The following is a 23,405-nucleotide window of genomic DNA, read 5'->3' on the forward strand; positions in this document are numbered from 1 at the left end:
CATCAGTACAACTGTCATTTACAAAACTGAAAAAATTATAGTAGCCACTTTGGACTTTGTTATTGGGAGAACCAGTGTAGCTAAAACTTAAGTGATAAGGCTAGAATGAGGGCACTTGCTTTCAAATCTCCCTCCATGATCTGACCATATACAGTGGTACCTCTCGTTATGTACTTAATTCGTTCCGGAGATCCGTTCTTAACCTGAAACTGTTCTTAACCTGAAGCACCACTTTAGCTAATGGGGCCTTCCGCTGCTGCTGCGCGATTTCTGTTCTCATCCTGAAGCAAAGTTCTTAACCCGAGGTGCTATTTCTGGGTTAGAGTTAGCGGAGTCTGTAACCTGAAGCGTCTGTAACCTGAAGCGTCTGCAACCTGAGGTACCACTGTACATGTCTACTCAGAAGTAAGCACCACTGAGTCCAGTAAGACTCCCAGGGAAGTGTGCTCTGCTACCTCAGTCACCAAGCTCGCTGGGTGGCCTTGAGACAGTCATTCTTTTTCAGCCTAACCCACCTCATCCGGAAGGTAAACAATTTCCATTGTCCTCAGCTGGTTACAGGAAGGCAATGATTTTCGAAATGTCATAAACTGTAAAAAAACACCTCTTATTTAGTCAAGGGCAACTTGACTGGCTCGTCTGCCACCTACGTAGCCACATATAAAATGCAAAAAGAAACAAAATCAAAACCTTGCGAGGGCCACATTAACTCTGAAGGACACACATCTGGTCGTGGGAACTCCTAATTCTTGACGTGGAGCGCAGGAATGAGCATTAGGAATTAATCCTGAAGCAGGAGGTGTTTTCCCTCGTGTGAGCCCGCCTAATTCAGAGGGTAGCGTCAAAAGACCATAGCTAACTAGCAGCCCGCCACTCAACTCGCAATGCACGCGGCGCTGACGTTCGAGAGCGCCTTTAAGTAGAGGGCGGGCCTGGTCATCGCGGGCCTGGCTCTGATTGGCCGCTTGACGCTTCAGCGATCGGACAGTTTAGCTGACGTAGCCCAGCTAAAGCGCGAACAAACAACAGCACGCCAAGGCCGGACGGGGGCAGTACGTCACGCGCCCCTCCCACCTGCCGCTTCACTCCAGCCTGACATACGCGTGCGCGGTACCTGGTCTGGGTGAGGGGAGGAGGGAGAGAGAAAAATATACAGCGTAGCGCATGCGCGAAAAGCTGTCTACGAGGAGGGCGGGGCAGCGGCAGCACTGGTAGGCCCAAACCAACAACATGGTGACCCGGGGGCGCTACAGACGCCTCGTCTGAGGGGGTGTCAAGGGGGCCTAGCCTCTCTCAACTACCTCAGGTCGCCATCGGCGCGCTCGCCATGGCCCGGCACAGGAACGTGCGTGGCTATAACTACGACGAAGGTAGAGAGTTGTTGTGTTAAGGGGGAGCTGCTCCTCCGCCTCCAGCTTCGCGGGAAGGCCCTCCCCGCCCCTCGCACGACAGACTAGCCCGGCTCGGCATGGGGGGGGGGGCGGAGGGAGGGGAGAGTCTCTCTCGGAGAGAGTGGCGGTGACGTCACTAGCACGCCCACGACCTGCCTGGCGGCGGGGGGTCTCAAGCGAGCCGCTGAGGGGGTCGCGGCGGCGGAGGGAGCCGAGAGGCACGGCGGGAGGGGGGCACGAAAGAGAAGGCATGGCTAAGCGTGGGGAGGCCGCTTGCTGCGAGGCGGGTCGGGTTTCGTTGGAGAGGAGCTCTGGTCCTCTCCTCCTGTTTTGCCCCACGGCTCACCACACCTGTTGGCATACCTGGTGGGGGCCTGAAACTTCTGGCCCTCACTGTTGACAGAGGCGCAACCGTTTTGAAAGGGACGCTGCTACAGTGTGTGTGGTAGTGGGGATGGCTGATGAAGGTGAAAGGGGTTGAAGAACTGGCAAGAAGTAAGGACCCTTCGTGGTTCGATATGGTGGACCTCTGGAGTACTGCAAGCCAAGGATAGGGAACCTGCAGCCCCTCCAGTTGCTGCTGGGCACCAGCTCCCAGCATCCCCAGGCAGCATAGGCTGTGGTAACAGATGGTAGGAGCTGCTGCCTTACAACATCTGGAAGGCCAAGGTTCCACTTCCTCAGTATAAGGAACACACATGATGCACAAACTGCCTGCTAGCAGGGGCGGTTGATTGGTCGCTGTTGGAAAATCCTGTCAGTTTCAGTGTAGAAAACACATAATCACAATGTATATAAACAATCTGATTTTACAACTGCTGCTGCAGATGCATCCATGTATTGCACTGGTCCAAGTTTAGGCTCCTCAAAAAACTTCTGTTTAAATGGTCCCCAAAAACCTTTTATAGCGCTCAATCAATTTTATGTGATTACACAATTCATGTAGAGCTTATAAGTACTGTACTTAAAACAAATGTGAGAATATACGAATTAGTGTTAAGTACTGTAGAGCTGCACACCTATAATGAAAAAAACACTGTATAAAAACTGCAATAATATCAACAAGATAAAATCTGGCACATGCTATGTGCCATACATCTATGACATACTATCTTTTCATATGAGGTCAGAATAGGCATTTCAGGATATATATAACTGAATTATAAGGGTTTTTATTTGTAATCTATGTATTGCAGAACCTTTTGACTACTACCCTTCTTGAATAGATATGGTTAGGGTTGTACTGTAAATGATTAAATTTTATTTAGAAATATCTATCTTTAATAATTTTAAGATCAGATGAGCAAATCCAACATGATTCCCCTATTGTATAATAATATTCTATATCCTACCCGCACACTCTATTTTTAACATTACTCTGGATTAATTACTGCCCTTTTGTTGTTATATTCCTTCATGTTACATATCTTTCACATGTTTCCTTTTCAATTATTCTAGAGAAGAATATTTTTAAAGCTTTGACTTTAAAAAATTAGGAATTTGATTTCCCTGTATTTCATCTTTGAGGCCTAAAAGCATAATTTAATTACTTTATTAGGAAATAAAACACTCCTAATCTCAAAAGTCTGATATTTCTGCACACCTCTATCATTATCACTGTTCAAGGACACATTCTAGCCAGGCAAAAGTGCACAAGAAGGACACAGAGCATGGCCAATGAGGATATGGCTTCAGGAGAGAACATGAGGGCCGGGTAGAATGACCTGGAAGGTGATGCACCTGAGCTATAATGTAGCTTAATGTTTGTTATAAGAATGTGTATAAGAAAACTTTTTAAATTCAGTTGTAAGGAAATTGTCTTTTTTGCTTCTTAGACTTTGAAGAAGATGATCTTTATGGACAGTCTGTAGAGGATGATTTTTGCATTTCACCTTCAACAGGTTAGTTTAATATTTGGCCATTTATGTATGGTGTGCCATCTGATCTAGAGGGAATGTATTGCATATAGTTTGGCAAGGAAATGAATGAAAGAAAGGGAGAGTGGAAGCATAAGTTGCTAAAGTCACTTGTGTAAGATCATTTTTAGAGGCAAGCTTAGAATTCATCTCCAGTACAGTACAGTACTTCTACTTGAACAACACTTTGATTCCCTATGGGACAACTGCATACTCCTGCATTGCAGGAGGTTGTACTAGATGATACGGTCCCTTACAACTCTACAATTCTATGATTAACTGAACTAATTTTATATTGCTGTGGCCATATAACTACGCTAAAAACAAATTGCCGTGAAAGATGGAAGCCCTCTAAAGCCAAACTAGTTGCTCACAACTTGTGTTGATCATAATAGGAAACCGAATTGGTAAGAGTAAGATATACCATAGAAATCTGAAGCATTTACAGAAAAGCATATTATGAATTGTTAGAATAACAAATATTTGCTTTGCTGTAAATGTTAAAAAATAGCCTGATTTATTAAATGGCACAAAAAGTCTTAGGATTTGGGAATTGAACAAAACTGTTGAACTCTTTGTTTATGTTATAGCTGCTCAATTCATTTACTCAAGACGCGATAAACCTACTGCATATGCTGAGACATTAGAAGAAAAATATGATTATGAAGCAGAACATAGCAATGATTGTATTCCAGGTCACCAGCTAACAGGTGCTGAAAAAGGTAATTGTAAATATATATTACATTGACTTAATAAACTGAAGTGATTGTGTTGCCACCAGAACATGTGCATGTGACAGTAATGCCATATTCTGAAGTTTGCATAATAGTTATTAGATTTAATGAGTGGAGGCTATTGGGTGGAGAGATGGACTGATGGAGACTTCAAATCACTCCCTTTACCTTCACTTACCCTCTCATCATCTGTTCTCCCTCCACCCGCAGTAAAGAGATGGATGTACAGAGATGGCTGTTATGAGGGCCTGAGGGCTACTGTTAGATCAGCCTCACTTGGGCTGGGAAGCATACTGGGGGATTTGGTGTTGCAAGCTCCTTCTGTAGTCAACACCATGAATACAGTTCCTCAGTTGCTCAGCTATTGACACTCAAGCTACTAATGTCTTTTTCAGAGTTTTGTTGGATAACCTTACATTTCTTTCAGTTTTTTTGGATGTTCCTCTTCAGATCTGCTTACTCTTCACTGTACTTCTGTCATGTAGATTGGAGTAGGTGGACAGGCTTTTAGAAGGGTATTGAACTAAAATAAGCGATTCACAGTTCTTAGAGCTAAAGGCTTGTAATTAGCAGATTTTTATTAGCACTCCACTTCCAGTGCTTGCAGTTGTGGTTAACCATCTGCTAAATCCTGAGGCCTGAGAAGATGTGATTTACCTTAGAAGTTAATTACAGTATCTGTAAATGCTTAAAATGTACTGTTAAGTGACGTATCAAATTATGTTGAATTATTTAATGCTGAATATATGCATTTCCCCCTTGGGAGTAAATGCTGTTTGTCTTCTTGATGATACCTATGCTGATAAATATTCAGCCTGTTATGAAGTCCTAAAAGCTGACAACTTCATTATTCTGCTTAGGAAAATAGAATGTCCTATGTCAGTGCTTCCCAACTTGTGTGTTGGACCTGCAAATGGGTTACAAAGCCTGTTCAAACCCAGAATAATTATAGTTGTGAGATTTTTCAGCAGTGACTGCTGTGAGGATGAAATATAGTAATTATTTATCAATAATGATCTGAGGCTATGTTTGGCAACCATCAAACCCAACATTATGCTGTTTGGTAAAATGCAAACTCAGCCCTCCCACTGATATCTTCAAAAATAATGTTATTCATGATAAAGTCAATTTAAAATAGTCATACTTCATTGTATCTGACACTCTGTAGCAATACTTTTTAAAGAATTTTTAAATAACTTATTAAGAAATAGCCTACAGTCAGATGTTTGGTGTTCTCATAAACAAATCTGTGAATAACTTTGTAAGTACTATAAACATTTCATCAAATTCCACATAAATAGGGGCATTAAGTTACTTTTTGCTTAGATCTCTTAAATAACTGTTATAAAATAGGCAGACACAGTTTAAATGTATGAAACTGACAACTGCCAAAGTCATAAGGTCCAAAATTGATGTGACAATAAATTTGGACTTGTGGGTCACCATACCAAAAAGGTTGGGGACCACTCCTCTAAAAGGGTGGAGAATGGATATTTGTTCCTGGATAAAGATGGTTGTGATTTGGTAAAGAAAACTTAGAGCACACTGCTTCAAAATTTGGTGCAACTGTGCATATTTATTTAAAGCCATTATATGAGAGTCCCTTGTCCTTTTTTTTTTAGCTAAGCTTGATTTGTGCCTTGATCGCATGAGAGAAGTGCTTGGAAAGTCTGTGCCTGAGAAAGTGATGGTGGAAGCAGTATTGAGCAGTAAATTTGATGTACAACAAGCTTTGGATTGTGTACTTGCCCAAGACAATAAGCAAAATAAGATCAAGAATGAGGATGCTGTAATTGCAGGGAAGGCAACAAAAGGTATGTTTACGTTTAATTTTTGTGTGATTTATTGTGTGGCTCTTTTGCATAAGGGGCAGCTGTATAGGAAGTTTTTTGCTTCTTTTTACTATTTCTGTTTGTTAATAACTTAAATGACTAAGCTACATATATAGGGGCATCCTGTGATGAATGCTTAATGTACTGTTAATCTGTAGTCTTCCAAGGATCTGTAAATATCATTAGCGCTATATGTTGCACTAAATAATTTGAACTAAAATCATATCATGTAATGATTAATTTATAAATTTGATGCAGATTGTGTAATTAGAGAGATAATATTGAAAAAGTGGCATATTCTAGCTTAGTAGTGCTAAATTTCAACTGCAGAGTTGTCTATTTAGCATAGTTAGTAAACTGAATTCATGAGGCTGTGATTTACACATCTAATACAGTTTTGATAATGTTTGTTAATTAAATGCCTTTCTGTGTTTTTTTCTGTTTTGCTGTTGGCTTTCCTGCTTTGCCACAAATTGGAACTGTTTTTGCTTTGACCCTGTGCCTCTCTTGGAATTGTTGGCTCTTGTAAGGTAAGGCTTATTTTGCTCAGAAATATTTTCTAGCACTAACAACTTGACTAACTCCATTGAAAATACTTTAGATACCACTAAGTCCTGCTGTAGTCTCAGCAACCCTGTGGTCAATTTTGAATCTTGTAACACTTCAGCTCCAGGTGACAAAACAGTCTTCAGACCCAAATATGTCAAAACACCTTCAGTAAAAAAGAAAAAATCTGTTTGTAATTCCTCGGGAGCTCTTCCTATACCATTCAGTGACAATGATAAGTCACTTTATAAGCCACTGAACAAGCAGGTAACACTCCCACCAACTGACAGCACCAGCACAAGTGGGAAATCTTGCAATGAAAGTGATGCATGCTTTAGTTCAGAGGCTGAATTGCTGAAGGAAAATTCTTCAGAAAATGTGTCTTGGAACCCATCTGAATTTAAAGGAGTTGACTTGAAGGGCCTGGTCAGGCTTAATGAAACAGGTGATTCAGCAGATGCCCAAGATAGTGCATTGATTTTTCTCCAGAAAAACTACAGTCATGATAGCAAAAGCTGTTTGGATAACCCTCCTGGTTTTATAAATGCTTTTGGAAATTTGATGCTGGACAGCAAGAGAAGTTACCAGCTCAGTAAAAAGGCCGATCTATCTGGAAATGCCCCTTCATTTTCACACGGTAAGGGCTGCTTCCAAGGGCATATCAGCACCTCTTCAAAAGCAAATAGCTTAACATTTTCAGTGTCTCAAAGCCCATCACTGGCTGATCTCCTACAGGAACACCAAGGAAGTAATTCAAACAAGCCTCAACCCTTATCTGATCTTTGCAACCCATCAGCAGGTTTCACAGACTTGGAATTAGGACTTTCACCATTGTCCCAACTAGCCAACCAACCTCAAATTTCATCTGGAATGACAGAACTGTCAGGATCTTTATCTTCCTTAACATTCTCCAAGTCTTCTCCAGTAAAAGAGCTTGAGAGTTTATCACTTTCAGATTTAATTGCAAAATCAACTGCATTGGATAAGCCTCGAACAACAAGCAGCTGTTCTGAGCTTTGTATACCTAAAACAGTGCAACCTACAGTTGTGAATTCAGATATTGATCTAAGTGTTCTTATTAGAAAATCAACATTATCTCCTCAACATGCCCATGTGCAGTCAGGCACGTCACTTCCAGAAAAAGACGCTTTATTTTCAAAGCAAGGACGACAAATGTTTGTAGCTAAAGGAAGGAAGAAGAACCAAAAGAAAATGAGGTCACATATTTTGGAAGGCACTGTTTCATGGGCAAAGGCCCTCTCTGCAACACCATCAGCCTTTGCTATAACTCTGTGTCTTCATTATCCCCCAAAGAGATGTAAGCGCCAAACAGTTAATCTTCATAAGGCTTTCTTATACAGTAGGCAAATGCAAGAAGTAAAAATTAACGAAACTGGACCCTTATTAGCAATAACACCTTTTGATTTCAAATCGCCATCTCCAGATGACATTGTAAAATTAGGCCAAAAGAAAGCCTTCACTAGATAACAGCACAATGAACTAATGCAGTTTTGATTATTTTTACATTAAAAAATATATTTTGAACAGGTTGACTTGGATGGCAAAGTGGAATGGATGTCTTAAATGCAAAGACAATTGTCAGTTAATTTTGGTTAACAAACTTTTGTAGTAAAGTTTTTGAATAGATGCACTGAATTCCAGTCCTTTTTATCCTTTTATTCTGTAATTGATAGAGGTAGATCTTAATCTTTAGCGCCTCAACTTTGGAATAATGTGTTAAGGTGCTGAATCTTTTCTAAATAATTAATATTGAAAAAATATTTTTAAGAGTGTGCTAGCTCCTGCTAGAAACAACATATTAATTTATGGTTTCAGGATTACCTTTAACAAAAATTACACTGGGGACCAAATTATTAAATATTTGCTGTGAATGAATTTCCATAATGTTTTAAATCTCTAATGTGTTTAATATGGCACTCTACTGTTTGTAGCTGCCTTGTGGCACATTAGAGCTTTGTTTGCTTTGTTTTTAATCTGTCCCTTTCTTTGAAAAATTGATTTGTCAGTGCATGTTTTTGAAATCCCCATGGCAAAAATATTTAATTTACAAATGGCTTACCATCATGTTCAAACTTGGTGAGACCAGAAGTATACATTCAAGAGCACAGCTTGTGAATTTTTTTTTAATGGGTAGTTGTCAAATGCATTTTTTCCCCCACACAAATTATTTGGCATTACTGTACTTTCTTGCACTCTCTGGCTTTCTCGTCCCTTCATATTAAATCAGGAGGTCATGTGTGTTAGCTGTCATATAGGTGCATAGCAGGGAACCACAGCCCAGTCTGTCTTCCTGGTTCAAACATATATTGTACAAATAAGCAGACATATGGCAGCCATGTGCTCACTTTATAAAACTTACTAAGGTACAAGCAAAATATTTTACATGTACCTGTAAAAGGTGTAATGTGTGCAGCGGTCCTTTAAAAGATTCAGGCTAAAACTTCCCAATGTTTTTTTTAATATAGAATGATCAGGATGTTCTCTGTCCAACTGAGGAATAACTTAATTATTAACCAAAACACCTACTTCTGCAATCTTTTTAACTATATGTTGTAGAATACTATTCTTTTGAGCACCAGTATCTTAAATCTCATTCAAATGGTGATAAGATTATATTTTTTTGTCTATTAGCTTTCTGTTTCTGCTGCTTTCCATACTTGTCTTTGTTATTATTATCTTCATCAAGGATTATAGGCATTTGTCAAGTTAAGACTTTGTATGTTTTTGATAGTATCAAGTGTTTTGAACAGAACATAATGCATTGCTGTATTTTCAGTGAGAATCCTATCTTAACTTTTGTATTTAATTTAACAGGCAGCTATTATTTAGTTCACTGGGTAAAATATATATTTCTTGGAGAGATGTTTTTACATGCTTTAAGAAACAAACAGCCATGTCAGTATGTAAAATAATTTTGATTTTTAACTTGAAAATATATTTTTATTGTAAGGGACATTCCATTGCATTTTGGTGCAATTTTATTTTTTTATTTTATTGTTGTGATTTGACACTTATTGTCACAATTCAGCAGTCTCATTAAATATCACTATGTCCAAATGCTTACTGCATCAGATGACAAAAATAGTGTTTTTCCAGTATCTCTTGCTCAGTGGAATTCTTCCTCTGTCACTTTTGCTTAAGTTTTCTCCTAGTCATCCCATGTACCAGAATTGTATGGGATTCCATAGAAAATGAGGGGAAGAGGCTGTTGTGATGTAGGTGGACTAGTGTGGTAGATTGTGGCAGGTGTGGTTTAGGCAGCTTGACTGGAATAATTGTAGTGTAGTCCATCACTCATTTGACCACAGCTTGAAGCCATGGACTACCTATTTAGACAGGTTCCGAAATGGTCATTAAGTAAATGTGTAAACACTGTATATTTAGATATAATAGTGTTATGATGCTGCAGGTTTTTTTGTAGATGTATATAACACAATGGTTGACCAAAGATGAACGTTACCTTGTTTTGTAACTATATTTTTGCTTGCTAGATTTTTTGAAAAGATTTTTTAGCTTTGAGAATATTTCTGAATGGCACATATTCTTCAGGTAACTTAGGACGTGACCCATTCTCTTTTGGATATGGTTGCACCCCTTGGAGGGGCTTGACATGGAGCTGAATAAATTTATCCTCTCCCTCCTGGCAGGCTGAAAGGCATTTGCAAACTTATTGTTGCGCTGTGTTTGTTAGATAACAGTGCAAGGCTGCTGTATGCCTATCTCCTTTATAGTGATCCACCTGCCCCTTTTCCCATATCTTGAATCTACAAGTTCATTTGAGTTCAGAGAGGTGGTAACTTACAAGCCCGAAGTACTGTGGAAATGAAGAACATGTGGGTTGCTATATTGGTGGTGTGCATTGACCTCCTTTTTATGATAACAGCCAGCATGCTGTACAATGTGTGCAAACCCGAGCTGGAGGTGAGGCAGCAAATTTTAATCCTGATCTCCGCAAACGTGCATCATGCCTTTACATTTTACTGATATTTTACTGCTCTGAAGCCAGCCTCTGTTTTTGCATGTGTATATATGGTACATTTTTTTTATAAATAGTGTATATTTTGAAACTGTAAAAAACTATTTGGATGTGTATTTTGGACATCTAAAATGTGCTAGTCAAAATATTCAGAGCATTGTGAAAGCAGTATCTTAGGTTTTTTATGTATTCAAAATCAATTTTTAAAGTAAAATTGACCTGTAGCTTGTTTCATGAAAAATATAGATATATAAAATAAATTTAATTTGAGGATTAATAATCAGTGCACGCTGTCTTCCGTGTCTTGCTGTGAGGGTTCAAATACTTACAGTACCTTGTGTTGGTGGCTTCTCCATTAATATTGTTTTTTTAAAAAAAAAACCCACAGAATTGTATATTTTCATTCCTAAAAACTCTAAGAATAGTTTAAAGTTGCACTCACATTTTGTGGAATTAATAAATAAGAATTATTCTTTTTCTTAGTGTGCCTGAATTTTGTAATTGGAACTGAAGTGAAAATAATGGTTGCTCACTCTGTGTTTTGTTGGAAAGCTGTTTAAATATCATTGAATAGTTTGGTTACTTGTGTTTCATGGCCATTCTAAAGGCTATATAGAAACACTACAACAGTCCAAAAGTTGAAAATCTATCTTTGTCATTATTGTATTTTTTATATTTTGTTTAGAACTGCTGACTTCATTTGTCACAGCTTTCTGTCTGTAGTTCTTTGAGGTTCTGAGCTATAGGTAAAATAGGTTCTGTGGGAGCAGGAGTGAAATGGGTTTTCCTGTACAAACTGTGTTGCAGTTTTGGTCTCCTGTTTCCCTGCCTACCTTTAAAAAATGTGGATAAAACCCTTGGTCCCATGACAATTAAATCTGTGGCAACATCTATTAAAGAGATTTGCCTTAAAACTTAGAAAGAGTTCCATAGTTCTGTGAATTAGTGTCTATTTCTTAAACAATTTAAGTGCATTAAAACTCAGGAATTTGCTGCTTGTCTATATCCAATGGTTCATGTGTGGATTGATTAGTTGATACAAGAAGTGTGCTTTAACTGAAGATATGCACACGGATTCAATAGCTAAAACTCAGAAAAAAGCGAAAGAGATGGGGAGGATATTCATGTGACTCAACACTTGAGTGTTTTCCTTCCTGTCTAAAGGTCATATATCTACACTAGATCCATTGTATTTTTCCACTTTGTGGCCACTTGGTTAACATTCTGTTACTGCTAAAATCTTCTTGTTGCTTATATGGGTATTGCTGACAAGTTGCAGTAGTTGAAAAAGAGCAATGAGATTTGATTTAGCCTACTTTTTGTATTGGAAAACAGTTGTCATACAGATAAGATAACATTGTTGCATGCAAGTTTAATGAAGATTCCAGGCTGATATGTGATATATGACCTCCTAAACCCAATCCATTGTGCCCCATGGCATCTACTACAGCGTCATAAAGTTTCTGTCTTGGTTTGTGTTGTTGGTGTGCCAGCTAATTCATCCTAAGTACTTGTTCCATAGGCCCAAGGAAACAGTTGCATCTCTCGACACAGCTAATGTAGTGGACAATTGTATCTCCATGGAGAGGCGATTGTACATCTGGGATAGCACAACAGAAAAGGCTCTGTTCAATACGGTCTTACCATATACTGTAGCTGTAGATGGAACTATGACCAGAGCCACAGATTTTATAGCATGAGTTATTCTGTAACAGAGAAAATGATATTTCAAGTACTTAGAGCCCAAAGTCAGCAACCTAAGGAGGCAGCTGGGGCTGATATTTAAGGATAGATGTCATATGATCCCGTTTCATGGCAAAATTTGATTAAAATCAGTACAGGTTTAAAAGGTTCGTTCTGCCATCTTGATTCAATGTGTTAAGAGGTATCCAAATGCATGGAGAACAGTTAATCAACTTTACAAAATGTTTAGTAGCTAAGAGTGAATTCACTGGGTAAAGAATTCATGTTTGATGCAGACTACTACAAGCGTACTTTGGACAGTGTATGCCTAATGTCAAAGTTCCTTATAATTTAAATGTAGCTATGATAAAAAAAAGCTTCAGTCATTTATTTCACATTAGTAAAATACGGGGTAGTGAATAGGACCATATCAGTCTCTTTTGGGGAACATTTTGTAACAAGAGTCACATTCTCTTTGATACAGCTGTGTGTGGGCTTTAGAAAGGAAGTGGCTTATGTCAAAAGCAGTGAGAAACATTTTAAAATGTTTTTGAGCTTCACTTTGTATATACACCTACACTGGAAAAAATGACACTCCCAATATTTTTTCCCTGAGATGTTTTATCTTGCAGCCTTAAAGGTAGCATACTATATTTTGAAAGAACACCACTTTAAAAGCTAGGGCAGATTTATTTTGCATATCAACAGGAAATCAGTGGAAATGTGCTGCTATGTACGGCTGAATAATGAAATAATGTTTAGTGTTCTCTTCTGTTATTACATAGTTCTGTTTTAAACAAACCCTGTTAATATTTGAAAATCTGGGATTTGTTATGTTAAAGATAAGAGCAATTATACATATTCTACTGGAATTATTTGTTTGGATTTTTTGCCAAAGGCTTAGAGTAGGTCCCAATATTTTAGAGCCTAGAAGCAGAAGAATAATCTATATTTTATAAATAAAGGTTTGTCCTTTGGTCCTTGTAGAAAACCACTTCCTAGCTATTGTTGTCTGGCTATCATGTTTCACCATCCCAACCCCATCTCTGAAGCCACTTTTCTATTCTGCAGCCCCATTTTTACCTTCACTGCAATGCCCATGCCTCTCCTTCCTTCCTTTTGTGCAACCCTCCCCCTTGCTCACAAACAACCCCCATGGTAACCTGCATTTTCCTTCTCCCACACATTGCAACTGCTTAGCACCTTTTCCACCTTCTGCCTTCTCCTTTCCTTCAAAGCCTTTCATTCCCCTGCTCTCATCTTCACCCCTATTCCCATGCCTCCTACTCCTTCCTTTCTTTGCAAGCCCATTTGTACCACCTCTTTCCCCCCTCTCCCTCCCCAACTCTCTCTTGCATGCAGATCATCCTCATTTCCTTGCTTTGCTATTCTCCAGCTGGCGTTGTGGACACACCGAGTGTTGATATATGCTATATCTTTAAGATGAATAGAATCTTTCGAACAAGCTTGTCAGGTAGCTTGTTCGGTTAGAGATAGTTATGTTCAGTTGATGGTTGCTGTGCATGTATGGGTGTTTGCTTGTGAATAATAAACAACAGCAGAGTTTGACTAAAACGGGGATGGAGAAACATGGAGTGTTAGTGTTTCTTTTAACCAACCAACCAGTTTTAACAAGGAAAAATAGCTTTCTGATGTTCCTTTCTTCTCCCTCTCATCTATGATCCCTACTCTTTTGCAACTTTTTGCTCCCCTACTCCACCCTGACCGTGCACATCCAGAATTGTGATCCTGCATTACAAATCTTCCATTACATTCTTACATTACAGGGGTACCTTGGTTTACAACCATAATCCGTTCCAGAGGTCTGGTTGTAAACCAAAACAGGTTGTAACCCAAGGCGCACTTTCGCCAATGCGGCCTCCCCCCCCCCCCAATGGATTGTAATCCAAAAAAATAAAATAAAAAATGGGTTGTAATAAAAAAAAAAATGGACATGCACTTCCCGATTTGACATGTTTGTAATCCAAAGCAGTTGCAAACCAAGGTACCACTGTATTATTATTATTATTATTAGTAGTAGTAGTAGTAGTAGTATTGTATGGCATTTTCTTTGTTGCAGTCTTGTGAGCTGTAACTTGCACCTTCTAATATCATTTGAATAAAAATCCTGAATTATCACTCTACTAATCCCATACTTTTTATATTTATGTTTACTGATATCAAGCATTTGGAAACAGAACTTGCCTGTAAAACTGTCACATGTAACAGTTTTCTCTGTAAGATTTTCAAGAATATTCAGAATAAATGTTTGACACCATCAGAACTTCAAACACTAAACCTATCTAAGAAAGTAGTCAAAATTCTTTCATTTGTCTGTAAAGAGTTTTCTAGAGATAAATTCAATACTTCATGTATTGCCAGATGTATCATTTGATTAATTTGTTTAACCTCTTAGGAGCTCTCTTACCTTTCCAGTGCATTTAGTTTTATCACTTTGCCACCATTCTAGCTGCCAAGAGCCATTGCTTTGTGTATATTCAAAATTTTAGCTTTGTGCATTTCCATTATATTCGGAAACAAATCAGAAATGATCTTATACCAGTTATCTCAACCCCTCACCCTCAATATTTTCACAACATTGGTACAGATGTACACTCTTACAGCATATCTACTATATCGCTACCCATTATTCTAGACCTCAGGTGCTTTGAATTAGACTCTTGAAAAGTCTCTTAATTTCTTAAGTGCACATTAAATTTAACATAAGTGTCAGATTTTTAAGACTGCAGCCAACCTAAGGTTGGTAGTACAGTATATCCTAATGTTTTATGACACTGTCTAAAACTTCGCATTGTCTGCATATGCTGTTGGGAACCTCAATCTGCTGGTCTTTCTTCGTTTAGTTTTTTAAAAATTTGAGAGAAAATTGTTCTAATTATTTTAGTATACAAAAATATTTCCAGGTTTGTGATTCTTCTAATACTGCACTATGATTTTAAAAAGAAGAGAGAGCTTTCCAAGTTTACCCTGACACATATTTTAATCTTTGTCGGTGGTGAATTGTAGTGTATGCAGTTTTATGTATTAGAAATTGAGTGGGTTTTTTGTTTGAAGAGCTATGGGTTCAGGTATGCCCAGCACAGCTGCAGACTGCTATAGCTCAGTGAACACAGGCTTTGCATGCAAAAGGTCCTTTTTTTTTAAAGTTTCTCATTACAGGGTCATTGAAGGCAAGAAGAAATCTCTGCTGAGCCACTGGCAAGCTGGTGTCATACGAAGAGGAGTACCATTTGTCTGACTCCCTACAAAGCTTCTATACTCTGAATTTTGGGACACAGAGTTGTATCAGCTTAAAGGGTTGTCTTGAATCTGACATAGTAGGAAGGACTCTATGAAGCTGGTCAATTCTTTGTCCTTTGCTTGCTTCTCGGCCTACTTCTTTTCTTGTATCACATCGGAAATATTTTAAATTAAAATTCCTGAGAGTGGTACTGCAGCTTCTTAGCACAAGATGGTTGTTATTGCCTCTGTGTTGTATGGAGCCTCAGATCCAAATCTTCCTAACTGAGCTGTGAACTTTATTCAGTGCCTGCAACTAGTTATCGGGATTCACCCACAAGGACATACATTTTCCTCTCTCAGCAGGTGTTAAAGCCTTATATGTGTGCGTTTAATCAGTTGTAAGTTCTATTAACTTTTGTGGGACTGGCACCCAAATTAATGTGCATTAATGCGCAACCATAATTCTGTATTTCCTTTATTTAAAATCAGGTAGCTGATACCATGACCCTGATTTTTTTTTTAAAAAAAACAGTAACTGTCTGTGCACGTTTGTTAGTTTACTTTTATTTATATATAATAATATTTATATACTGTGTCAAAAATAGATCAAGATTGTTTATAGAATAAAACAAAAAAAACCCATACAATAAAAACCATTAAAAAGTTAAGAATATACTTTCAATTGTTCAGTATACATTCATGATGCAAGGCCTAGCTATAGTGTTCACTGTACTGAGGATACCTTTTTAATCAAGTGCTGTAATAGCTTTTTCTATATATAAGGTATAGTAAGTGTCACCATACATATGATGTGTGCTAATTTTTTCATTGTTGATTGAATTGGTAACATTTGATATAGAAGCTATGAGGGCTGATTAGTTCAGGTGCTTAATCAGCCTACTGCATTGGTACAGCTTTGTATTACCTTTTGCAAATGAGATTCAAAGCAGCTTTAGCAGTTTCACACTCTGATTTCAAATACTTCTTTCTGTCAATGTGTTACTGCTAACACATTTAGATAGCAAAGAATGTGAAAGCATCTATTCAGTATTTTTAATGTCCTTCAGCTTGGTGCTGCTGCTATTGATATTCTTGTATATAAATCTAGTCTACCAACTATATAGAATGGCAAACTGTGTCGACTCCTTATCTAATTTTGTATAGAAAGAAAATTAGTGGGTTTTTGTGGGAGTTTTTTAAATAAATAGGAGGAGGAGGAGTATTTATTAGATTCATCAATATATTTCAGGGCGGTTCACAAGATAAAAATACAAGATGAAAGCACAAAAAGTAAAGATGAGTAGGGTAATAAAGGGGAGAAATTGGAAACCAAGCATGGGGGGGAGTCTAGAAGAGATGAATAAGTAAGTAATTTAGATGTTAAATTGTTAAATTATTGAAAATTGAAAATAAAATATGGAAACAGATAAACCATTTTTAAAAAAGGAAAATAAATAATAACCCATCTTATAATCTGAAATTTAGCAGAAAACAAAAGTGTTGGTTTGGCTATTTTTCTCTCCTGAAACTGTATCTTGGGTAGCATTCTGTATATTCCTTCATTCGCTCTCTTATCATAATTGTGCTTGTATTCTTCAATAGTCTTATCTTTCCATGTGGTCTGGCTGCTCCATAGGACACTGATCTTCAGCGGTACCTATTTATCTACCTGCACTGGTGTGCTTTGGAACTGCTAGGATTGCAGAAGCTGGGACAGAGCAATGGGAGCTCACTCCATGACACGGATCTGAACCGCCAACCTTCCAATTGGCAAGCCCAAGAGGCTCAGTGGTTTAGACCACAGTGCCTGGATGTGCAGAGTTGGCTCCGATGCTACAGTTGTAATCTCCCCAATACACAAAAAAAGATGTTGAATGGACAGGTGCATGTGTCACGTAGTTATTAGCAGACTTTCATTTATCATGCAAGTCGCTTCAAACGTAAACTAATCTGAGTATATAGGTAAGAGGTCTCAGTACTACAAAACAATTGTGCTGCTAACATGCATATTAATGGTGAAAGGAAAAAGTGTGAACTTGTGTTTGACTTTACAGTGTATTCAGAAATCTGTTCTGGTGTGACAAAAATTACTATTGAAAAATACATGAATTAACAAATCCAATATACGTGGTTATATGTGTAAGAGACATAGAACAGGAATGGGGGCCCTTGAGAGATGTTGGATTTTAGCTTCCGTCAGCCCTCACCATTGGCCAGACTGGGGGTTGATGAGAGTTTCAGTCCAAGAACAGGTATACGGCCACAGGTAAACTACATTGTAAGTGTTGCCGCTAAAAATTTCTAGGTAATACTGTCCTTGGGAACTAGTGGGTTTTCACACTTAATAATAATGAGAAGAGCAGATAATAAGTAGGGAGGGGAATGCTCAATATTTAGCAAGGCAGAGATATTAGAAAGACAATATAGACTGAAATTTTCAAACTACTAGCTCATTTTCCCATTTCTAAGCCAAAGCAAGCTCACCGGATGGGGATTTATAAAATGAATTAACTTGCTGTTTTAAGTTTCAATAGCTACAGGTCATCTGCCTTCTATTTTTGTGCACTTAAAAGGCATAAAATCTTTGTATGAAATCTATCTCATTTACATGTGCAAAGGAGAACAGTGTGTGTTTATTTCCTATGCTTTCCTATATCAAAGTGTGCACCGATAATGTAACAATGGAGAGGTGCATTAGAGTTTATGGGAACAGCAAACCCTGGATGACTGCTGAAGTAAGGTTACTCTTGAAAGCTCGGGATAATGCCTTTAAGGTAGGGAACACAGATACATACAGAGGGGCAAGAACAAATAATAATAATAATAATAAATTTTATTTATACCCCGCCCTCCCCAGCCAAAGCTGGGCTCAGGGTGGCTAACAACAGTCAAAACAATCCAACATTCTAAAAACTAAAGCTCAGGAAACGCATTAAGGCGGCAAAACAACAATATAAGCTTAAAGTGGAGAACTGCCTAGCCGATAACAACACGAAACAAGTGTGGCAGGGACTGCAGCACCTAACCAACTACAAGGGCAATACAAGGAACACAGTTAAGGCTGATGATGTGTTAGCGGAAGAGCTGAACATCTTCGCCCGCTATGAGGTAGAAAGATCAAGTGTCACGGCTCCTGCCTGCCAGCCTATAAATTCTCAGCTACTTATTCTATATGACCATCAAGTGAAAGCTGCATTGTGGGCAGTGAATCCTAGCAAAGTGGCTGGTCCGGATGGGTGCTGGGGAAAGTGGTAAAAAACAGTGCTGATCAACTAGCAGGGGCCCTGACAAGGATTTTTAACATCTCCCTGCAGACTGCTTGTGTACCATCATGTTTGAAAGCAGCCACCATTGTCCCAGTCCCAAAGAAAACAGCAATTAACTGCCTAAATGACTACAGACCCATTGCATTAACATCTGTAGTGATGAAATGCTTTGAGAGATTGGTTCTTCAACAACTTAGGACATGTTTTCCACCGGATTTTGATGAACACCAGTTCGCTTACAGGAGAAATAGGTTAACAGATGATGCCATAGCCACAGCTTTTCACCTTGCAGTGAGTCATCTGGAGAGACCGGGGAATTATGTCAGAATGCTGTTTATTGATTATAGCTTGGCTTTTAATACCACCCTTCCGGACATTCTTATTAAAAAGCTGGTGGACCTGGACCTTTCTCCTACCATCTGTGATTGGATTAAAGACTTTTTGAGGGATCACACACAAATAGTGAGGATTGGGCCTGTTACATCTACCTCTCTGAAGCTCAGCACTGGCACCCCACAGGGATGCGTGCCGAGTCCCTACCTATACTCGTATACATATGACTGCATTTAATCTGATCCATCCACTGCAATTATTAAAGTTTGCAGATGATATCACCATAATGGGTCTAATTACAGGTGGAGATGAATCAGCATATAGGGAGGAGGTTCAAAAAGTCTGCACATAGTGCCTAGAGAACAACTTGCACCTGAATAACAGCAAGACAAAGGAGATTGTGTTGGACTTTTGGAGGAAGAGAGAGGAACTAGCCCCGTTGTATATCAGGGGTGTGTGTGTGGAGAGAGTCTCTTCCTTTAAATTCCTGGGAGTTTACGCCAGTGAAGACCTCACTTTGAAAATCAATACCACCCAGGTGGTTAGGAAGGCCCAGCAGAGACTCCTTTTCCTCAGGGAAAGAACAATGTCAAACAAAAATTGATGATCTTCTACTGGGCCACTGTGTCCTTTCATACTGTATAACAGTGTGGTACACTGGTTTGACAGGAAGTCCCTACAGAGGGTGGCAAATACAGCATATGACATCATGGGCTGTCCTCGGAGTTCGCCAGATGACATTGTGGGAGACTGCTGCCTCAGGAGAGCGAGGAAAATTCTTAGGGATGACTCACACCCTGGCCAGCACTTCTTCAATCCTTCGGGCAAGAGATACAGAAGTACAGTGGTGCCTCGCAAGACGAAAAGAATCCGTTTCGGGAGTCTTTTCGTCTTGCGGTTTTTTCGTCTTGCGAAGCAAGCCCATTGACGGAGTAGCGCTATTAGCGCTATTGGCTAAAAAAGGGCTAAAAACGGCTTTTTAAGGGGGGGGATTAGCGGTTTTGCTGCTAAAATGCTTTTAGCAGCTTAGCGATTCAGAATAAGGGGTTTTGGAGCAAAAAAAATAATTCGATTTTTTTCGTCAATTTTCGTCTTGCGAAGCAAGCCCATAGGGAAATTCGTCTTGCGAAGCAAGCCCATAGGGAAATTCGTCTTGCGAAGCGCCTCTGCAGACGGAAAACCCTTTTGTCTTGCGGGTTTTCCGTCTTGCGAGGCATTCGTCTTGCGGGGCACCATTGTATAGTCAGCCGCACCAACAGTGGGCTGTTGGGCTGCTGAATGGAAAAAAATAGTGGTGTAATTGACTTCCAACAAGCACACAGAGCATGAACAAGACTGAGTGTATGGGGGGGGGGGCTCGTTTAATTTCACTGCACACAGATGGTTTATTATTATTATTTAATTTCCAGTTAGCTTTGCATTTTTTATATAGTTTCCAATGTAATGGCATCACAGAAAGTTGTATTTGGTTTGCTGGTTAAATGTAAACTTGATGTCAGATGCGCAAAAATTGAAAATCCTTTAAAGTTGCTGAATTATTCAAGTTGCCAATTCTTATTGTCCCTAGAATGGCTAACTTACTATTACAAAGTATAAAGTTATAATGGGCTGGAATACTGCAGTTCTTTTTCATACTTAATTTGTGGATAATGTAGCAAGAATATTGGACAGTAGTGTATGAAATGTACATTTATTAGGTGGTGGGAGGAACAGTGTCATTCCCCATAGTATTTAGGACTGGGTGCTTTGATCTCCGTCCACAGAGCTTCTTATGGGATATACTTGATGATGACTCATGCCTGAAACTATAGCTCATCTAGAAGGGCAAAGTGAAATATATTTTAATAGCACACATGCTGAGTGTATGCAGCAACATTGTGTTGGACAAGAGACTCTGTGGAAGATGCACAAGGCTTCCACCCAAAGCAGCAGCCTGGGTTGTGCACTTTTTTGGGGTAGCAGTAACATTTTGACACCCATCACTCCATGTTATTGGAGGTGGGGGATGTTAATCATAATGACATCTGGACACAGTAAGTTGGAGGTACAGATGTGAAGGCAGAGAACTCAATTGGGACTGCTGTTTTCAGTGGCAACCTTGTTTTTCATATATGTAGTTTCACCCCCAGAGTCCCAACCCTATGTGCATTTTGGGCATCTGGTTTCTGTATGAACTTTGATTTTATCATTTAACATGTTTTGGAATGAAGAAATGCTTTCCTCATAATAGAAAGGTCACACGCTGGTGTAATTTTTTATTCCTGTGTAGATGAGCCTGTCTGAAGATTTGCAGACACATTTGCTTAAACTTGAGACTTCCACTCATGTGGATGCTATCACGAGTTTAAGATTTAGGATTGCCTCTGACTAAATCATATTCAGAGTGGACACAATGAAATCAGTGAACATAAGTTAGGCCTAAAGGATTCATTATGTTTGATTTCTAAAGCACACTGGTAACTGATCTGTTAACAGCACCATCCTCTGGTGTGGTAACGTCAGATTTGCTGCCTGATACTACTTCGTTTCTGGAAACATGACTGAATTGCAGTAAAAGTATCGACTCGTTACATGTTGTACTTTCAGTTTTACATACTCATAATGAACCAGAACCTCAACAGAAATTCTATTTATTGTGTTGAACGTTACCTTGGACTACATAAACTTTCAGTTTAGATTAACTGGTTTGTAGAGAAATGTTGGTAGGGCTATCCCCCATTTAGTGCTGACACTGCTTTTTGCATGCCTATTTATGGTCAGACAACTGCGCATAACATCACACAATGTTTTCCCTGATTGTCAATGAAACACACATTGGAGTCATTTAGTAAGATACGTTGAATAAGGAAACACCACAAACACATTTGTGGTTATAGCAGAATGTGAGAATCAGATAATCAGAGACCGCCTTTGGGAAGCATGTTTACTGCGCAAATGATTCCTGAAATATTGTTCTCACAGCTTGAAGGCAACAGTTTGCTTGAGATGGAACCGAACATATTAGACCATTTGGGCACCATGGATATCTTCATTTATATCTTATACAGCTTGGACTATCATTTATCTTGGGCTGCTAGTCATGTTTCATTTGTTTGCTGTGCTCCCATGCATTTTCTTTTCCCTAAATCTTCTGTCAGTTTGGGCAGGTAGCTTGTTTCACCCTGCTGAATAATACTTATTTGGTGGTTCACATTTAACTAGAGCAATGCAGTTGTAAAATGAAGCAAAATCCCATGAACAAGTTTAAGCTGCGCACAGCAATATCTGATTTTGTGTGTTTTTCTTGCAAGCAGAGTGACATTATTTTCATACTGAACTCTATTGATTCTATTGTGTGGTGTAAATGCACATCATGTCTGTCAAATGTGCACTAATCAGTTAAAAAACTGTATTTTCATCTGAGCATGTAGTCAGTTTGGGTGATAACCAGTTGTGGCACCCTGCTCTCACAAGCCATTCTGCTAACGGAACCTTGTTCTTAGTTTAGAGCTGAATCCAGGGCTTGTCTTGTACTTGTGAAAGTTGGTGTATAACCACTTTTATCATACTCTGAGACAGTTGCTCTTTACGCACCACTTCTTGCACAACGACGATGATTCCATACTAAACAATAGCACAGTAAGTTTGAATCTTGCTCTCTGTTTCCAGTAGGTGGTAGGTGACACATTTATGGGCAAAACATTGATGGGAATTACTTCGGGATAGCCCGCTGGATTATATCAGGAAGAGGTTGCAAGTTATCTAGGCACATTTCACAGAATTGGATCTGGCTATCCTCTCTAGGTTACCTCAGGCCCTGCCTGTGAGCTTCCCATAGATAGCTGGCCACAGTAAGAGCAGAATGCTGGACTTTATGGACATTTGGCCTGCTCCAGATGACTCCTATATTCTTAAGAACTCGCTTGGGTGCAGGGGGAGCCATTAAGATATCTGTATGTAGTATTTTCAAAGCCCCCCTCCTAAACTCAGAGCACTTTGTGTGTCTTTGCAGGCTATATGAGGCTCTGCTCATATGACAAATGCACTGTGAGATCCAGGTGGCTCTTAGTTATTGTGGTTGCTGCAGTTATGGAAATTGCTACCAGTCTGAAAGTGTGCCTGCCTGGTTCTTTGCCACACTCGCCATACATGAGTGTGTCTACTTGGGGGCCCTGAACATCTTACTTGAACAAGACATTACCGTGTGTGTGTACAGGTTCACAAGCTTTATAAAGAAGTCGCAGCTGAAAGCAACAGGGCTTTTACTTGGAAACCCCCTGGTGTAACTTCTGTTTAGGAAATAACCTTTTTCTAAATAACTCATTCTTCTTTCTTGGGGAATTATTCAAAAACAGCTTGCAAGTTGCTGAACGTCTCGAAGTAGAGCGAGGCCATACCTAGTCACACACTTGGGTGATGACCCCAGTTCATCAGTAGGCAAGGGAATCTAGGGCAGCGTTAGACAGGCAGGATGAGAGACTTCCT

The 23,405-nt window shown here is 39.2% G+C and overlaps 1 protein-coding gene across 4 annotated transcripts in view; it reads left to right on the forward strand.

Moving 5' to 3' along the window:
- The first annotated feature begins 987 nt into the window (after nt 1-987).
- HBS1L (HBS1 like translational GTPase) overlaps nt 988-23,405 on the forward strand; it is a 40,880-nt gene continuing 18,462 nt past the window's right edge. The window contains exons 1-5 of one of the 4 annotated variants that reach the window (XM_083434981.1): nt 992-1,370; nt 3,227-3,292; nt 3,898-4,029; nt 5,664-5,855; nt 6,409-10,699. In XM_083434981.1, coding sequence (XP_083291107.1) covers nt 1,328-1,370; nt 3,227-3,292; nt 3,898-4,029; nt 5,664-5,855; nt 6,409-7,907 — 1,932 coding nt within the window. In that variant the 5' untranslated portion in view covers nt 992-1,327 and the 3' untranslated portion in view covers nt 7,908-10,699. Of the gene's footprint in view, nt 3,040-3,136; nt 3,293-3,897; nt 4,030-5,663; nt 5,856-6,408; nt 10,700-23,405 lie in introns of those variants that run through there. The other 3 variants (XM_083434983.1, XM_083434980.1, XM_083434982.1) reach the window with 3 other exon arrangements.

This window comes from Podarcis tiliguerta, assembly GCF_965153285.1.
Source record: "Podarcis tiliguerta genome assembly, chromosome: 3".
In the NCBI taxonomy this organism is placed as follows: domain Eukaryota; kingdom Metazoa; phylum Chordata; class Lepidosauria; order Squamata; family Lacertidae; genus Podarcis; species Podarcis tiliguerta.